The 17,465-nt window shown below is 43.6% G+C and overlaps 1 protein-coding gene across 1 annotated transcript in view; it reads right to left on the bottom strand.

The window, feature by feature from the left end:
* pex14 (peroxisomal biogenesis factor 14) overlaps positions 1-17,465 on the bottom strand; it is a 44,533-nt gene that overhangs the window by 7,993 nt on the left and 19,075 nt on the right. Inside the window, exons 3-7 of the mRNA XM_047597128.1 lie at positions 17,168-17,252; positions 10,772-10,897; positions 8,564-8,649; positions 6,658-6,760; positions 2,791-2,888 (exon numbers count right to left, since the gene is read on the bottom strand). Coding sequence (XP_047453084.1) covers positions 2,791-2,888; positions 6,658-6,760; positions 8,564-8,649; positions 10,772-10,897; positions 17,168-17,252 — 498 coding nt within the window. The remainder of the gene's footprint in view (positions 1-2,790; positions 2,889-6,657; positions 6,761-8,563; positions 8,650-10,771; positions 10,898-17,167; positions 17,253-17,465) is intronic.

Raw genomic sequence — 17,465 nt, forward strand, 5'->3', positions numbered from 1 at the left:
GTCACTTCAAATAAATAAAACGGGCATCCTAATCAAACTGCTGCTGCGTTTGGGAGCCGGCCCAGCTTTCCTACCAAAACATCTGACCTCTAAACTCCCTTTCTGTTTCCTCGCGTGCTGAAACTAATCATTTGGAAATAAAAGGATTTAGGAGTTATGGATGTGCATCCCAACATCTTCCTCTCTTTTCTTTGATGTTTGCCTTTAACCGTACTTCCTGGTGTACGTACAGCTCTAGAGGCCCGAACAGAATTCTCCACTTGACGCTGCACGTCAGAACAAACAAAACGAACCACAACCAAAATAACACCTAGTCAACCCATCTGACAGGTGCCTCGTATTAAATTATCAACCGCCACTGTGCTCAATAGATGTTTTATTTTTTTTTAACTGTGTAAATATTGTATAGTAAGGATTTCCTCTAACTGGTTTAAAAGCCTTGTAACTAATATGTCTCGGGCGGGTTCCTCGGTGTGATGGGGGTCGGCCTATTTGTGCTGGTTAACTAAGTGCTTCAGGAAGAAAAAAAAAAAAAGAAAAATATATATTACAACGAAAGAGGGAAAAAAAAGAAAAGAAAAAAAAAAGACCATCAACTCTAGCGGCACCAAGGACGGCAGCGCATCTGGTTAAATGAAGATAAATGCCTGTGGACCATTAGCAACCAGATAAGATCTTTAACAAGCCTTGTTTAAGAGTGTCTGAAGGCAAATTAATTCACAGTTATTCCGCCGGCAGACAGTGTGTTTTCGTGTAACGCATGTATATTTATGACAGAATTAGTTTCAAAAGGAAGTCCCCAGAGGAGGCTTTTTGAGGGGAAACACTGGTACGGCGCAATTGATTTCGCTCCGTTTATGCACTTTCCCACCGGCAGCTCGTCTCATGCGAGCAAAGAGGCGGTTTTCTAATCTTCTATGTAGTATCCACTAATAAAGAGAACGATCAGTGGGTCGAGACAGCGGGGCAAACACAGTTAACAGGCAGATTTGTAACGATAATGGAGCAGAAATAGACTCGGCTGTTTAACATCAGGGATGAATCGACTCGAGGCGAAACTGTCCTTAACGCCGGGGGTGGAACGGGGCTCTTCGGAGAATCACGATAACAAGGAAATTGTGAAAAAGAGAGAAAAACGTCCGAAGCTATAAAATCTGCAAATGTGCAGCATCAGCCTACTACGCCGTGTGTGCGCGCGCGCGTGTGTGTGTGTGTGTGTGTGGACATGAGTCAGTCTGTCGAAACGCACTTCCATAATGAGGTCCCCAGTTTAGAGACACCAGACGCACTCCGCAATTGAGCGGTTTCGAACTACGAGAAATGTTTGCTTAGCAGCCGAAGAAACAGAAGCCTCCATATGTTTTGGGTTAAAGGCACATTTCCGCGTTGAGAGGTATAATTGCTAAGCGTGGCGCGCTTTGAGCAGCGTGGTGAAGCAAACCCTGAAAGCCGCAAACGGTGAATGATAAGTAGCTCCCCAGCTCCGACATGTGTTTCTCATCAAACGTCCCGGACCTGAAAACAATTTCCCAATTTCCCCCATGGCCCGAGACAACTGAGGGCCCCGTGCCGACTCGCAGGGAAAATTTAAGATCAACACTATAACTATAAAGCACAGTTTATGATTTGTTTAATGGGTGTTTTGATGGGAAATATACTTTTTATACACTGGTGCTGTCCAACAAGGCACTCATAGCAAATGAAGTAGATTCTTTTTAATCCAATCTGTGATTTAGAGATGACGAATGAAAAGAAATAACATCCCATGTCCCTTTATGCTTGAAGAAACAAAAACAAAAAAAAACTCACTGTCTGGTTTAATTCTGTTTCAGACCAGCGTGGGGTCAATTCAGATCATGGCCGCCGTGCATTTACACATGTCGGTGCGGGCCACCACTGCTCCTCCACACAACAATGACAACGTGCGGGCTAAGAACCTTAAAACGGCAAAATGAGCTACGAGTCGTCAGGTTTTGATGAACCTCATCCAAGGAAGAGATCCATCTTTTTTTTTTTTCTTCTCTCTTCCTCGTTTGTGCCGAAGCAGATGTATCCGCATATGTTTTCCTCCGGTATCCAGATGCTACACATGTGCTTAACAAGCTGCGGACATAAAACATTGTCTAAGATTGTCTCTTCCAAGGCAATTTTTAGAGCCCAAGATCATAAAGGGATTTATGAGCAGCGTTATAAAAATCAAGCAACATTTCATCCTCCCACGCGCATAAGTTTTCGGAACAATCACTCACTCTGACTCACCTAAACACTTACAATTCTGAGCAGATTATGGACACTGTCAATAAAAATCAAGGCGAAGAGGAACAATATGGTTAAAGATTATGGTCTTATGATGAGGCGCACCGTACTTTTTTGTGGCTCGTGTTCTGATGATATACAGTATATTAAGGCTGTCTGTCTCGGGCTGTTATGACTCTGGAGATTTTAGTACACAGAGGCCTCGGGAAACCTCATCAATCTGGAGGTTTCTACCTGCAACTTCACCGATGCTCCTCTGCAGTTCCAAAGTTACTGCCTGTCTAGCTGTCCTCAAAAGCATCAATCACGCGACAACCGACCTTAAAAGGCGCAATCCGTAACTCTCCTGTCCAAACTACGGCGACGCCTGACTTACTGCCGGCTTTGTGCGGGTTGTTTAATGTCAGTGTTGGTTCGCGTCAAGTTTAAGCAGGCGTTTATCTGAATTTAACCAAACCGGAGGAGTCGCAACTTGGTAAAAGTTCACCGGTCAAAGCGAAACGACGCAAAAAAAAACGTCGGTGATGCTGCTACCTCTGCCGCAGACAGTTCTTGAGAGAGCTCCTGGATTTTCTGCTGCTGCTGGATCAGGAGCTCCTGGACCGAGGCCAAGGTCTGCTGCAGCTGGCTGACTGTGAACAACAAGCGGAGAAACAGACGGCAAGTTCATAAACAAGGTGACTCCAAACTGAGCGTTTTTCTATCCTGGATGATGATAACAGGAGCGATGAGACTCAACTTGTGTCGCCGATCAAAGCGGCCCTCTAAGAATTGTAATCAAAGCTAATACCCGGTAACTTCAGTTGCGCCTTTCTGGTCCGAGGCTTTGGGGGGTGGGGGGGTGGGGGGGAGGGGGTGGAGGTGGAGGATGGTGAGGAGGGGCGCATAGGATGGAGGTATTAATCTCTAGTGTCTGAACTTAAATCAAATAACAGTCTCTAACCTTCCATTATCCATCCAGGCACTGCCTTCTAATGCATCTTAAATCCTCAAACGATCAACAAAGGAAAAAACAAGGCTCTCATTTGGGAGGAGGCTGCCAGACAAAATGTCCCCCCTAATCCTAATAAATATTGTTCTTTTTCCATTGACTTTGAAGATTGAATTAGTTCAAGTGTTGGTGTTGGGCGAAGGTGTATGATTTCAAATAACACCGGGGCACAGTTTGTTGCCCCCTGCTTCCAGTCACGCGTGTATTACCAAACAATGCATTAAGTTTCCCTGAGCTGATTATATTACAGAAAACCAATAAACATTCATATAAATCATGGGCGTGTAAAGTGTTAAATCAAGCCTAATAGGATTAACATCAACAGATATTGTGGCGGTCCACTGCTGAGGTTGTCAGGCCAATGGTTAAAAGCCTGAGCTGCAGCCGGCCGGACGAGATGTAAGGAAGCCTCCTCTTACATTAACCCAGGGCCCCCGGACAAAAGACGGAGCCCGGCTCGGGAGCCGCGTTTCTTTTGAAAAACCAATACAGGCAAAAAATATTTGATCTTTCAAAGACGCTAATATCTTGTAGTGACACCTGTGTTTAAATGGGTGGAGCTGTATCAATATAGGTGGGGCGCTGAAACGTTTGATCTTTTCATGCTTGCAGAACGCTGCAGAATACGAGTCGGAGCAGGATCGCTGGCCGGGGCCCGGAGACCATTGTGCAAATAATTTGAGTTTGTTACCCGGGGTTTCTGATCCAGAGTGTGACCAGCCTTTCCTGAAGATGGCAATAAAAAACGAAAATACCTCCGCTTTAAAAAGGTGTCACTGTGACAGGGTGTGTGCACTCTAAACCGAGAGCTGCCCTATTAGCGTCTGATTCCACCTCACCGCAGAACGGCTTCTCCAGATGTGTGGGTCACTCTGCCAGCGTGTAATGCTGCGCCTCCTGAATTACCACTGGCACCGTCCCCCCCCTTTTTTTTTTTTTTTTTTTTTATAACAATTTCAGCCACTTCAGCCAAAACAGTGTGTGCGCGCACACACACACACACACACACACACAGCTCCGACTCTTTTCATGTCTCTCCACAAAAGTTGACTCCTTTGTACTGCTCGGGACGAAAAATGTGCAACTTCTTATTCCCGGTTATCACAGATACGAAGCCAAGAATGTTAATAAAGTCAATGACTTTGGCCGGGCATGAATCAGACTGAGCGAGAGACAGAATCAGAGACGGGATGACGCGTAAAGGCTTGCAGCTGCCGCGAGGAGGGGCGGCGGCGCGCATTGTGTATTCAGTAAATTATTCAGTAAATACCTCGATATAATGTACACTACATATGTCCGGGCCTGTCTCTGTCTTTAATGGCCAGCTGGTCACCAATATGGCTCCCACCAACAAAGAGTACCCAAACAGCCGCACAATTCCATTACAGGCTGGGCGCGCTGAAGTACTTCCAAGATCCATTCATTAATTGTCTGTGTGAAGTTGTAGGCAAATCATAATGGGAGTCAAGGCCCTTACTCTTGAGCTGGGGCTGGCGAGAGAGACTAATGTAGTCCCCATTCAAAAGGATACATCACCTCATTGCGCCTGGCACTAGAGAAATACATGAACTTCAACAAAAGGGGGTTCAAGCAATTGGCAGCAGCGAGGCAGTCGGTCGCTATTACTCAGTGCGGCGAGGAAAGGGAGAGGGGGCGAGAGGGGGAGGCAGACAAAGGGAAGGCAGGGGGAGAAAACTCTCAGTGTAATTGCAACCCCTCTCCCCAACTGTTAACTACAACAGTCATTAACTACAATAGCAGCTTGGCTACTGCAGTCATAGCAAATTAGTTCTCCACATTGGCTGAAGAAAAGATCTGTGTGTTTTTTTTTTTTTCCACCCTTTACTGGAGTCTCACCTACTCGCAGGCAAAAAAAAAAAAAAAAAAAAAAGGGAGGACACTAGCAGTGAAATCCTCTCTTTGGTGACAAACCACGCAGGGTTTGCAAGTTGGCAAATTTCCAAAAAGTGATAAGTAGAGCAAGAAAGGCCAGAGGAAATGTGTTTGCATAGTTGGTAGAAAATGACCATAAAAGAGCATATATTTGTTAATCAGATTCGGCGCGGCACACCTCGCACGCGATCTCACACAATTGCCGCCCTCCGCCTACCTCGGCCGGCCAGAAAACAATAGCCAGGGCGTGACTGGATGAAATGATAACAGCCCTGTTTTCATGTATGCTACCTTCGTCCGTGACAGGAGCTGTAAACTTAAATTATCCATTTGTTTTAAATGTGGAGATGGATGAACGGGGACAAAAACAACGGATATCTGGGTTTAAACAAGATCGTAGTTAGGACTCAGGTTTGGCTCCTGTTTGTCTTTCACTCAACTCCAGATAAACACAGGTGTTTTTTCTTTTATTTATATATATATATTATTTTTTACAGAACCTGGGCTACATAGAGCTCAGCTTTTTATTCAGACAAAGAACTCCTGAGGCAAAGCTTTTATCTTTTTCAGAAACACACAAGTTAAATACAAAGGAGCTCAAAGGCGTGCACATTATGATTCAACAACTAATATATCAAGATATCTGCACATTCTTTTGATTATTACTCAGTATTTATTTGACGGAGGTTTCGAATATTATCATTATAATATTAAACTAAACTTAAAAAAACTGTTTGCCTCCGTCGGCTTTTCTGCGAGGTCCCCTGTGTCAAGTGGGGACTGGTACCTTTCAGGTGAAAACACTCTCCAGTTCAACACTACTGCTAACGAGACCAAAGTTTCTCGGAGTGCCTCTCTCATTTACGCCTCCCTGGATTTTTAATTATACTGACGAAGAGCTAGGAAAGCATCTCTCTCTCCCCGCGTCTCTTTTCTCCACGTCTGACAGCCAGGTTGAGATTCCTCACCTGTCCAACATGGGAGCCGCACCTGTCACCGTGCACTTAATCACACTCGGGCCAGTGCTGAGCCCAGACGCCACACAGTGGCACGCCGCTCACACACACCGCATGCACGCAGACACGAATGCGCACGTACGCGCTCGCAAAATTAAAATGAACTTTCTGCCCACCTACGGGGAAGAGGGTGGATGATGATGATGGCGGTGGAGGTTTTGGATGGGGGGTGAGGTTGGCGCAGGGGGGGGGGGGAGACGGATGGAGTCGGGGTGGGGGCGGGTGGGGGGAGGGGGAGGGGGGAGAGGGAGCGAGGAGGGATGGGTGAGGGGGAGAAAAGTTGTCATTTCCCAACTCCTCATTAATATTCCGAGGTTAAGAGCTTTTCAGCGAAACGTAATTAATTGAGCCCGAGCCTGACAGTAAACAAGCAATTTCAAATTAAAGCGAAATGACAGCGGCGTCATTTGTTAAAAACGTGCGGGGCCCCCCGATTTTGGCGACAGATAAATGAGGGAAAATGTTAAGGAGGGAGAAAGTGATGAAGATATTAATCTTCACCTGTCTGTGTCAGCGTGCCACTCATTGCCGCAATGTTGCTCTCCATCCTCTGCAGATGCTTCTTGTCCTCTCGGCTTCCCATAATGAGGGGTAGGATGTATTTCTGCAATTAAAAGCATGGCACAATATTACACTTCTCTCTGGTGGAAAGAGGCAGAAAGACACGGAGAAGACAGGGCCACCTAGACGCGCCGGTGCACGGTCAGGGGCATTGTTTTATAGGACACATGCCGCACTGTGTAACCTGCGCGATTTGGTGACTGTCAAGGATACGTGTTAGCGTCGAAACCATTTGCAGATTAGAACATTTCCATAACTGATTAGGCATTTAATTTATCCACCAAGCCGGTTCGAGGTGTTTAAACGCATTTACTATTATACACCATAAAAAAAAATACCATTTTTATGGAGATAACTTAAATAGAAATAAATGAATAAGTGAAAACAGAGTGCAAGTAAGAGGCAGGCCTACAGGGAAAGACATGGTGGTGACCACTGCAAATACTCTTCCAAAACCAAAAGGAATTTCATGTTGTTTGTCGTCTCTCTGCCACTGAATAAACAGAACTCCACCAAATGATATGCATGTGTGACAGCCAAATGAGGATGTTTGTTATCCAGTGCGAGTGTTACCCAGATGAGCAGCTTGTGAGCGTCGCGCACGTCTTTTTTCAGACGCGCGCGTGAAGCCGAGTTCACCAAATAAACCCGACGTCCGCGTGTCCCTGAAGGGGCCTAGTAAACTGCTTTCAAAATCAGAAACGCTTCTTTTTGTTGTTTTTTGTTGTTGTTGTTGTTGTTGTTGTTTCAAGGCTGAACAGCTTAATCCCTTTCTGCCGGTTACCAGCTCTCTGCCGGGTTTTCTCTCCAGCTCAGGTGGCAAGCAGCCACACCAGCGCGAGTAATAAACACTTTTTAGAGAAAAAGATTAAATGGGTGTCAACATGTGGTAATTAATAAGTGGGTTGCTGGGAGTGTGGTGTTTACAAGGTGCACCATAACATAAATAAAGTATGGGCAGAAGCCTGGACATATGGTGCGGCTGGCGCTACGCTCCGGTGACATGACAGGAACCTGTGCCGTCCCACCAGGGAATCCCACCTCCCAGGCGACCGGTGGCTGGCAAACCCTGCTGCACGCAGGAAACGGAGGAGGACTGGTGCAGCGTGTTTTTGTGGGGGAGAGGAATAAGAGAGACCCCGTATGTGCCTTCGCAGCCTCGTGAAAGAAGAATGAAATAATAAGACATTACAGGATTTAAAGAGAAGCCAGCACGTGTGACAGGGACAGGAAGGCATATGTACGTACACGGCACGGGCTCGTGTGAGAACGGCCTGTCATCTAGGCCAAGAGCTACTGCTAGAGCTCCTGTCCTCCTCTAAAACGAGAGTAATGGCTTCCACATGCCACTCAGACTACTACTAACAACCACTATGGGATTAATGTCACCGGGGACAAGGGGCCTCATGAGCTCATGTTCAAGGGCTGCTAAGCCCGATAAAAACCAGGGTGATTATTTTTAGGCTGGAGGACGTCAAAAAAAATAAATAAATAAAAAGGTCGTGTGCTGTGTAAGCAAATTTATTTTTTTAAAGGGAAAAAAAATATGTATTTGAGTGGAGGAGGGAAGGGAAGTTAAAAAGAAGGGGTCCAAATGAGATCATTCCTTGACGTAAAGCAGGGCGGCTTTAATAGCAAGACCAGAGTGATGTTACATACTGCACAGGCGCCTGCTATTCTAGCTCTGTAATTTATCATAAACTGATGCCCACCAATTTCAGAATAACATAAGGGGAAAGGCGGTACGGACGGTTCTCAGGATGCAGCGCGTAATGTACGGCAAACGTCCTCGTCGAAAACTAAATCAGCGAGGAAGCACGGTGAAAAGAACGTGGTGCGGGTTTACCTTATAAAGCTGGTGGAAGCCAAACGCGAGGCCCACCATGATGATGGTGAGGGCGCCATAGTCTCTCCATCTGTAGCCTACTGGACCTGGACAGAGCATAAAAAAAATAAAATAAATAAAAAGTGGTAAAACAGTGGTAACTTGTAATTGTTGCAATAATCCAAATGTTCATCGTGATGGATTACGTAACACAAACGATACAACCGTCAAACAATGGATTTGAACAAAACAACAGATGTGTGAAAAGATAGCACACATCTGAATTACTAGTAAATGGGACAGAGCACGGAAAACCACTGACACAGGTCTTTAAAATGATTAATTGAATCCTTCTGCACAGATGATAATCAACCTGCCCTACAGCTTTTTCTGCACGTGACGTAACATCCACGTACGCTTATGCAAAACATCTGAACCATAAGGGTTAAGCCTCTATAGAGCAAACAATGCACTCTCTAACCTGCTCGTCCAAAAAAAGGACTCCTTTGTCCTCTTACTTATTTTTGAGGGTGGGGTGGACTGTTTGCATATAAACCCTTCAAACAACTAAAACGAACAAAAAGGCAAGAGAGTGTGTATTCGTGCGCTTGAAAGTTGACTGTCTCGCTGAGTGACAGATAATATGAAAGTGTGTCATTGTGCAAGCTGTCAGTTGGGTAGGCCAACTGTCTGTCAAGGTGGAAATTCCCCACATAAGAGAGGCATTCAACTGAAAATGTCACTAAACAACAAACAGGTCTGGAGGAAAATATACGAGTTTTTTCTTCTTTTATTTTATTTACTACGCCGGGGCCAAAATGAATAGGAAATTATCAGAGGCCAGGCCACTAAAGTACACCATTGATATTCTATTACAGGTCTGATTTCACCTAATGGGTTATGTGGTACATGTTTACTGGCTTGAAGTAAGTAAACCAGATTGATCTCGTGCCTTAGCACTTGTGTGATTTTACATGCAAATAAAATGAGGGACCCCGCCGTCGTACGGGACTGTACGGGATGTTTCCAAGGTGAGTGCTATTTTATTCTCCTTACCCAAGGGCGCGTTTCATCGCAGCTGCAGAATGCGAGCGATGAACCTGTAACCTTTCCTATCTAAAATTTTGAATCATTCTCCAACATCCATATGGTAACCACATAAATTTGGGACTTCATCAACATTATAGCCGCGATAGACTGTCACCCATCCCAGAATGCCATGCATCTGAAAGGCCTGGGAGTCCTTGGGATGGGTGGTTGACCCTGAGCAAGCCTCACTGCATCACCAGGGGTCTTCACGTGCTCTTTCCCCCTCCTCTAGGACCTTTCATTCTTCCTCTGTCTCTCCCTTTTTCTATACCACTTCCACTCTGCCATCTGCCTTTTTTTTTTTTTTTTTTTTATTTGGTCACTTAAGCCGTGGAACTGTGGTCTCATCCCCCGTTTTTCCAATCTCCTCTCAAATTTATTGGGTTCAGTGGAGGCCTTCCTGTCCTTCTACCGCGTGGAAATAGAGATCAGAGTATCCATTACTTCGACAGAGATGGATGCGGGTCCCTGTGCACCGTGCCCATAAGAAGGACATCAAAGGGAGGTAGCCCCCTCTCTTTTCGGCGTGACCCCCCATACAAGACTCCCCGCTCTCACCTCATTATGCAGCTCCCTTATAGGCGTTTTGATATAAAACCCCCCACTATGGACGGAGAGCCGCGAGTCCCCCCTAACTACATGGCCATCCCATCAACATCACTTTCATTACAAAACATGAGATGCCGGGGAGTCAAGGACAGTGTGGTAATAAATGAGGGTGGAATACATCTGGAATCATTGTCATATGGGTTAAGCATTACGCGGACTTCATTCTGCATTGGTAAATCAGTGGACAGCACTCATAACCTCCTGAGGTAATAAAGATACAGGTTGCGGTGTGGGGTCTTGCCAGGGTTGGAACCCGTTGAAGCAGACTTCATAAGCTTGTGCTGTGCAATGTCACACCCTCCGCGTCTGAACTCACAATCAAGCCAAATGTTGTTTGTAATGACTGGTAATGCTGGAAAAGATTTGCTAAAGATGCCCCTGTTTAGTTAGTTTATAATTAAAGTACGAAGGAAGATCTTTGTTAAATTATGCCCAAACTCTTCTAGAGGTGAGACTGTCGGCATAAATATTAATACCGTGCTAATGCCCGGGTTGTGAAGGGGAACAAAAAAAAAGGATGTATGTACTCACTGAGTGGTGCAGGAGCTAAGTGAGTTGCGTGGAGTGGATGTGGGGGCCCCACAGGGCTCAGAGGCAGGACTTCTTCCGTGCTGCCGGAGCGCTGGATGGCCAACTCCACCTCTTCATCCGTCAGTCCTGGAATCAAGACGCACAACCCTTTAGACATTCGGAGGACGTCCGCTGATTAATGCGGGAAACCAAGTGGCTCCTTGGCTACCATAACGTACGCCTAAATACCTCCCAAGCTTCGCACAAATCTTTTAAGCGCAAATTAGAGAAAGTATGTAAAATGTCATTCAATTTTACCAACTCTCTACTTATAAAAAAAAAGAAAAAAAAAATTCATTTCATAATTCAGAAATTCCATCGAGAGTTTCAAGGGACATCCGTCAAAGGAAGATAGTTCGCACAATGAAACCTGAAACTCTGCTAGCCTATTAACTGCCACCAAAGGCAAAGAAAATAAGAGTCTGTCCACTTCTCCGGTTATATTTCCCATGTGGAGATTTCATACACCCCAGACAGCGAAAATGCATTATTTTAATTTCTTCATTGTAATGTAAATGTATTACATAATTTTGCAAATGCCAATATAATTTAATCTTCAGATCTTTTTAATGATTTTAGTGATGATTAAATTGCAAAGGGCTCCCTGATGGAGAATCAGAGGGGAGGAGGAAAAAAAATCTAATATGAACATCTCCTTTTGTGGCAAGAAAGGATTTTATTTCAGGCGCCATATGCTGCCATTGCTGTGGGTATCATCTTTTAATGAGCATCTTGGTCTAGAAACAAAGGAAAATAATTACAACTTCTGATGAACTACATTAAAAAAAAAAAAAAAAAAAAAAAAAAACACAACATTAACACATTCATGGAAAAACAATTAAGAGAAACCTGAAAAACAAAGAACCAGAACTGGTAGTTCTCGGGTACGAATGAGCTCATGGTTTACCTCATGATGATGCTGAATACTGTTTTACGGTGGTGGCGTCCCTTAACATTTTACCAGTACTTCCTTTGGTCATTACCCTCGCTTAATGACAGAAAATCCCATTTGTAACCAAGTCTTTACTTGAACTGTTCCCTCTGGATTTAGACATTCTACCCAGGATGAAGCTTTCTCCATCCTCTGAGAGACGCTGAGCGATCGGAAAAGGGTTCGGATGTAATGTTTCAAGAGATGACCGAGTTTTCATTACTTGTGACTGCACAGAGACGGAATATAATATTTCTGGTGCAGCACGGGTTGTGACTAAACTGTGTCCACAAGTTATATACAAGATATTTCCATTTCTTTCACTCCGCTGTTTAGATCTGTTTGGGTGAAGCGCATCTGAATAGGCGACCGAACCCTCGATCAGAAATCACGCTTTAACACGTCCATCTATCGGCGTAAAAGAAATCCTTTGATGATCTACCACGCAGCCCACGCCAGGAGGAGGTCCCACTCCAGTCACCTATTTAAATGCCCCAAGGAATGGCCATGAAAATTGTTGAATAATTGAAGGCAAATATTGGCCAGCCCGTAGTCTAGAGCAGGTCCTGAGTGCCAGGAAGTGGTGAGCGCCATGTGCTGAGTTTGTGCAGTCAGACTGCACTGTCAAATAAGCAATAATGTGTCCCTGGACTCCTGATTCATCTGACCACAGCAGACTGCATGGTGACAGACTATTGAGTGAGACATGCAGCGATCTCGGTTTCACCAAATAATAATAATAATAATAATAATAAAAAAAAGAAGCTTTTCACCTTGAAATGCATTTCTGAATCTACATTAAGGCTGCTATAGAGATTAATATATGTACATCTTAATAGTTGATCACATCTTTGATGTTGTTTATGCAGGAAATGAAAGGTTCACTTTCTTTCTTTTTTTTTTAACCTTGCAGCAAAATAAATTACATAAAAATTCCTAAAGCTGTGTTCTAGTCATATCGCAGCCTGCTAAGTTGTTCTGTAGGCTCTGATCTGTTTACCGTTGGGGAGGGGGGACACAACAGCTAATGAAAGGGCCCTTAGATCCTAAAGAAAAGGGAACAAGGTGAGAGTGAGTTTTACATATAAAAGGAAAAGACAAAAAAGGGATTGTGAAATTTATTACGGGTTCCAAAACCTGTGGAATGACCCCTGGACCCCCATTTCAGATCGACCTGTGGGGGAGATGAATTTTTAAGACATAAATTACACCTAATGACGACACTATAAAAAAGAACAATAATGGAAAGCTATTCTGTATTTCATTATACTGTATTATTTGGTGCACCTGATACACGCAATGCCTGTTTATGAGTCACCGTATTAGCAGATGCTCTGCCAAAGCATTTGCTTTGACCTTGCCATTCTCATTGGGGCATGAAATTACGGTGCTGGCACCTCGATATTACAGCTATAAATACTGTAAACTGCATATCTGGGCTACGTTTTCTATTGTCTTTCAACATAAACCTGATCGGTATTTATTTAAAGGAAAACCCATTGCTCGTCAGGTTATTTACAGCTCTATTTTCCGGGGCTCATATTCTCAGGGCGTTTTTTTAAGGGCAAAGAGGCAGCGAGGCTCTCACATTAAATCTATTTCTCCGATTCTGGCACTTCTGGACTTTATGGGTCAAGACTTAGCCTGGACAACCAATTATAAAAATTGCTTACTAAAATATTTTGGGTGGTAAAAGGTGAATGGCTTTTTCGCCGTCCTCCGAGGGCTGAACTATGAAGTTGCCCTTGACTGAAAACGACTTACATTTTGACTATCGTATTTAGGGGGAAAAATAGCATGGCAGGAGATCGTAAATAGATGGAGGTCAATGGGTTATTAAGAAGAAGTTCAACTTGTTTCTAACGTCGTACTGGCGGGGGGGATTCTACATGTCATTTGAGCCCATTCAACAGATACAAAATGGCATGGCCCTAAATAATGACCACTCTCATAGAGTATTCATTTATGTATTAAAAAAAGGGACTCTGCTCTCATTTCCCTGCTTTATCGCCTTGTACTGATGACAAAGTAGGCAAGGCCTAGGCTAGGTGGCGCCGTGGAGTAATTTATAACCACATCAATCCCTTTACCTTCCACGCAGGCCTTGGTCATTGTCATTTTTGTCCGAGAGGTGAGTCGCATAACCCCACTTACAAACAGCATCCTATTAATATCTGAGATGATGAACCTCAGCCTTACCTTCATACCTGGTATGGTAATAGACCAAAAGCCTACCTGTGTTCCCCGTGACCCTCGATCACCGGCCCTCTAGTCAGGGTGAAATCTATTAGAATTATTTATTCAACTCAATAACAACTGGGATGATATGAAGAATAAATAAGTCAAGACATCATTCATGAGTCGCTGACGGACAGTGTACTGTGCCTGTTTCAAATGGGCCCGTATTGTAGTAATGTATGCGCGGCCTGTGCTTTACAAAACCAGCTGCACTTAGTTTGGTAATCTAGGAGCATCTGAGAGACGTCAGTTTAGGGGCCACGGTCAAAGTGACACGTCGAAAGTGGGAAAATGTTGTTGACTTGGTCCTGAGAATTTGATTTTTTTTTTTTTTTTTGGTAATTATGTGTGTAACTGCTAATTGCCTGGGCTAAATGGTGGCGCCAAAATGGGGCCCCAACGCTCTTTAGCTGTTACATCCGTTAATTGTGGAAGACACAGACGGCACAATTCACTAGATGAGACCGCGCCACATTATATTTCACTCAAACACAATAAAATTTACTTGATCTTGGCAAGGAACATGTAATGTAAAATTGCTTCAAGATTGCTGTATGACAGTTTAAAATGAAATTCATTTCCTCACTGTTCTGCTCCGTGAGAGAAAGAAAGGAAGAAGAAAAAAAAAAAACATCTGTGGCGTTAAATCTTGATTTATATTACATCAAAGTGACAAAGTTTCAATATTTCAGTCAGTTTATTCAACTTCAAGGACCCAAGAAGGGCAGCTTGAAATATTGGACTGCATAATTGCCAATTCATACCCTGAAATTGACAGTTGAAGGAAAACAGAAAATTATATTTTTCAATGAATATTGAAATAAACCACGCTATTAGGATCTCTTTGGGAAAAAAAAAAGGGGGAGATGTAACCGGAGAGGCATCCTTCAGTGCAGATTAGGGCACAAATGCGCAGGGAAATAATATGCACGACTGAGATTATTGTGTAAAGATTCTGCAACATGCAATCAAAGTGGGCCCTATTTTCCCCTTCATCAGCTGTCCAGCGTAAGTACTGGCAGCAAGAGGAATCCAATTTAAATTCCACTCTACCGGGAGATGGTATTGTTTCATTTTATGTGTGCTTTGACATTTCTGGCTGTTAATATAGAGTAAAATCCAGAAGTATTTACATAAATATGACATTAAACTGTATTAGAAATTAAGACTGACACATTTGCTGTGGGGACTGCGGAAGGAGGAGGATGATTGAGTTTCTGTGTCAAAAGGTTGAGAGGACAATACATGCAGGGTACAGAAACAGGAAGTCTGGGGAAAGTATTGGACTGTTGTGGTCTCTGCAAAAGTCTATTGTGACTCAAGTGAGACAGAAAAGGAAGTCGTTTGCAATCATCAAGACTAATCACGTTCTGTTACTAGATTCAGATTCATCACGTGCACATTTTTACGGATTGAACGTGGGTTGTTTTTGGTTTTTTTTCGACATAGAAACTTGGATAAAGATTGTTTTGAGGACAAGAGCCAGTATTCAAATGCTGCTTCTATATGTTTTAGTCTGAATGGAAAAGAGAAGTACAACCCATAACAATGCATGGTGCAACGTCATATCATGATAAAGAAAGTTTTTTTTTTTTTTTTTTTTATATACAGCACATTCAAATGTTTGTTTTTTTCCCCAGGCTATAGGGCGGAGTTTAAAACAGGCTTTTCTGGATAGAATCTTCTGTCGCATGAACATTTACAAATCCTCCTCCGAGCTGGAAATGATCGCATTTTAAAAGGTGCACGGACTGAAGTATGGCGTTGTCGTAAAGCACTTTCCTAAATGTAAAACATTTCCAGGTTCACTGATACATGACTGTAAAATACACGTCAAGAGTTATCCTAAGAATCCTGCAGAGTGCTACTCAAACATACTTTGTGCTTAGTGTTTCAGTGCTCATACCAAACCCTCCCCCACCCCCCCATCCCCGCCTCCTTCCTCCCTCCAGCCCTGAGATCAATGTGCTCATGCAAATCTTGTTTAGGCCTACAGTGGAACCTATTTTCCTAAATAAATCTGCATTAAAGCGTCATACATATTTCATTGGCGTAAAGTGCAGTAAGAGCAAACCATTTTGGATAGCGAGAGATCCACGGAAGGTTGCAACAACGCCGAAAGTAAGAAGAAAACGAGGTGCGGCATGACATCATTTGGTAACGACGGGGGCCTTATTGCATTTGAAACACCCAACAGTGGATTAGGAACGCGCCGTAGATGTCGATAACGAGCCAAAAAAGACAAAGAAGTTTCAAAAGATATCAAGGATCATTAGAGCCATATGAGACGTGCGTAGTAGCAGCCGGCAACCATGGATTTGGTTTCAGGTTACCTTTCTCAGTCACAGAGCTTTTAGGCTCACTTTTCACTGTTTGCCTACTCTAACGCTGGATGCAAAGTCCCTCAGCACCGTGGAGGTACAGTCCCCTAAGTAGTATACTGTCTCTCAACGAACTTAAAATGAAAATACTCAACGGAAAGAGTTCATCTGAGGTAAAGCTGGACATTATCTCTTTGCATTCTGCCTCGGCTCAGCCATAGGAAGACGGTAGGAAACGCGTGGCACAGCTCTGCACAGCTGCCCCGCCGCGTTATATTGAGCCGACTTCAATCGACTCCGGGAGTTGTAAAGCTTTTTTTTGCAAGTTTTATTGCGCAAACAATATTCTAAAATGTGTTGGAAATATCCTCAACGAGCCGCCGCAGAGAAAGCGAAGAGCCGGCAAGCGTTTTCAGCCTTCCCCGCTCACAAAGCTTCCCCCCCGTGTCGTGCCTCAAATTTACGATAACAGTTAAATTAAGTAAAAGGGTTAAAATGCTAGAAGGCAATATTGATAATTCCATTGAAAACGCAGAGGGAGTTTGTCAATATTAATTTTCCTGAACCCAAAGGAGCATCCCAACTGGTGTGTCATTTATTCACGGGGGCCTGAATCATGTTCTCTGAAGCTAAATCGACCCCTATTAGACCCCCCCAGGGCGCAGAGCTATGGCCACGACCTTTGACCCCTTACAGACTAATGTTACAAAATAAAAGGAAAAAACCCAGGGCCTGTATCTTTGGCTAACCACATTTCGCAATAAATAAATTAAAAAAAAAAAATGCACATCTGAATTGTAATCTACATACAACAACAAACTTTATATAATGAATTCACCACAAATCGAACAAAGCAAAGCCTCTCACCTTTTTTCTTCAAGAAGGCTTTCCTGGTGACCAAGGGACTCTGACGTACTTTTGGGTTCTGCAGAAATTTTACAGCAGTGGAAATCTGGGAAGAGACAAATGATGCGATTTAACACTGGATAATGATATAAAGCGAGGGGAAGAAGCTCTGCAGGAAACTGAAGCTTTTAACAGTACAAACAACAGTCTAGACCTTCCTTAAGAAAAAGGTTCATTATAAATCTGACCCCACCAAAAAAAAAAAAAAGGAAAAAAACTAAATGGATTCCATTTGATAGTTGCTTTTACGCACTCCCCC

Source organism: Mugil cephalus, chromosome 1, assembly GCF_022458985.1.
Source record: "Mugil cephalus isolate CIBA_MC_2020 chromosome 1, CIBA_Mcephalus_1.1, whole genome shotgun sequence".
NCBI classification, from domain to species: Eukaryota; Metazoa; Chordata; class Actinopteri; order Mugiliformes; family Mugilidae; genus Mugil; species Mugil cephalus.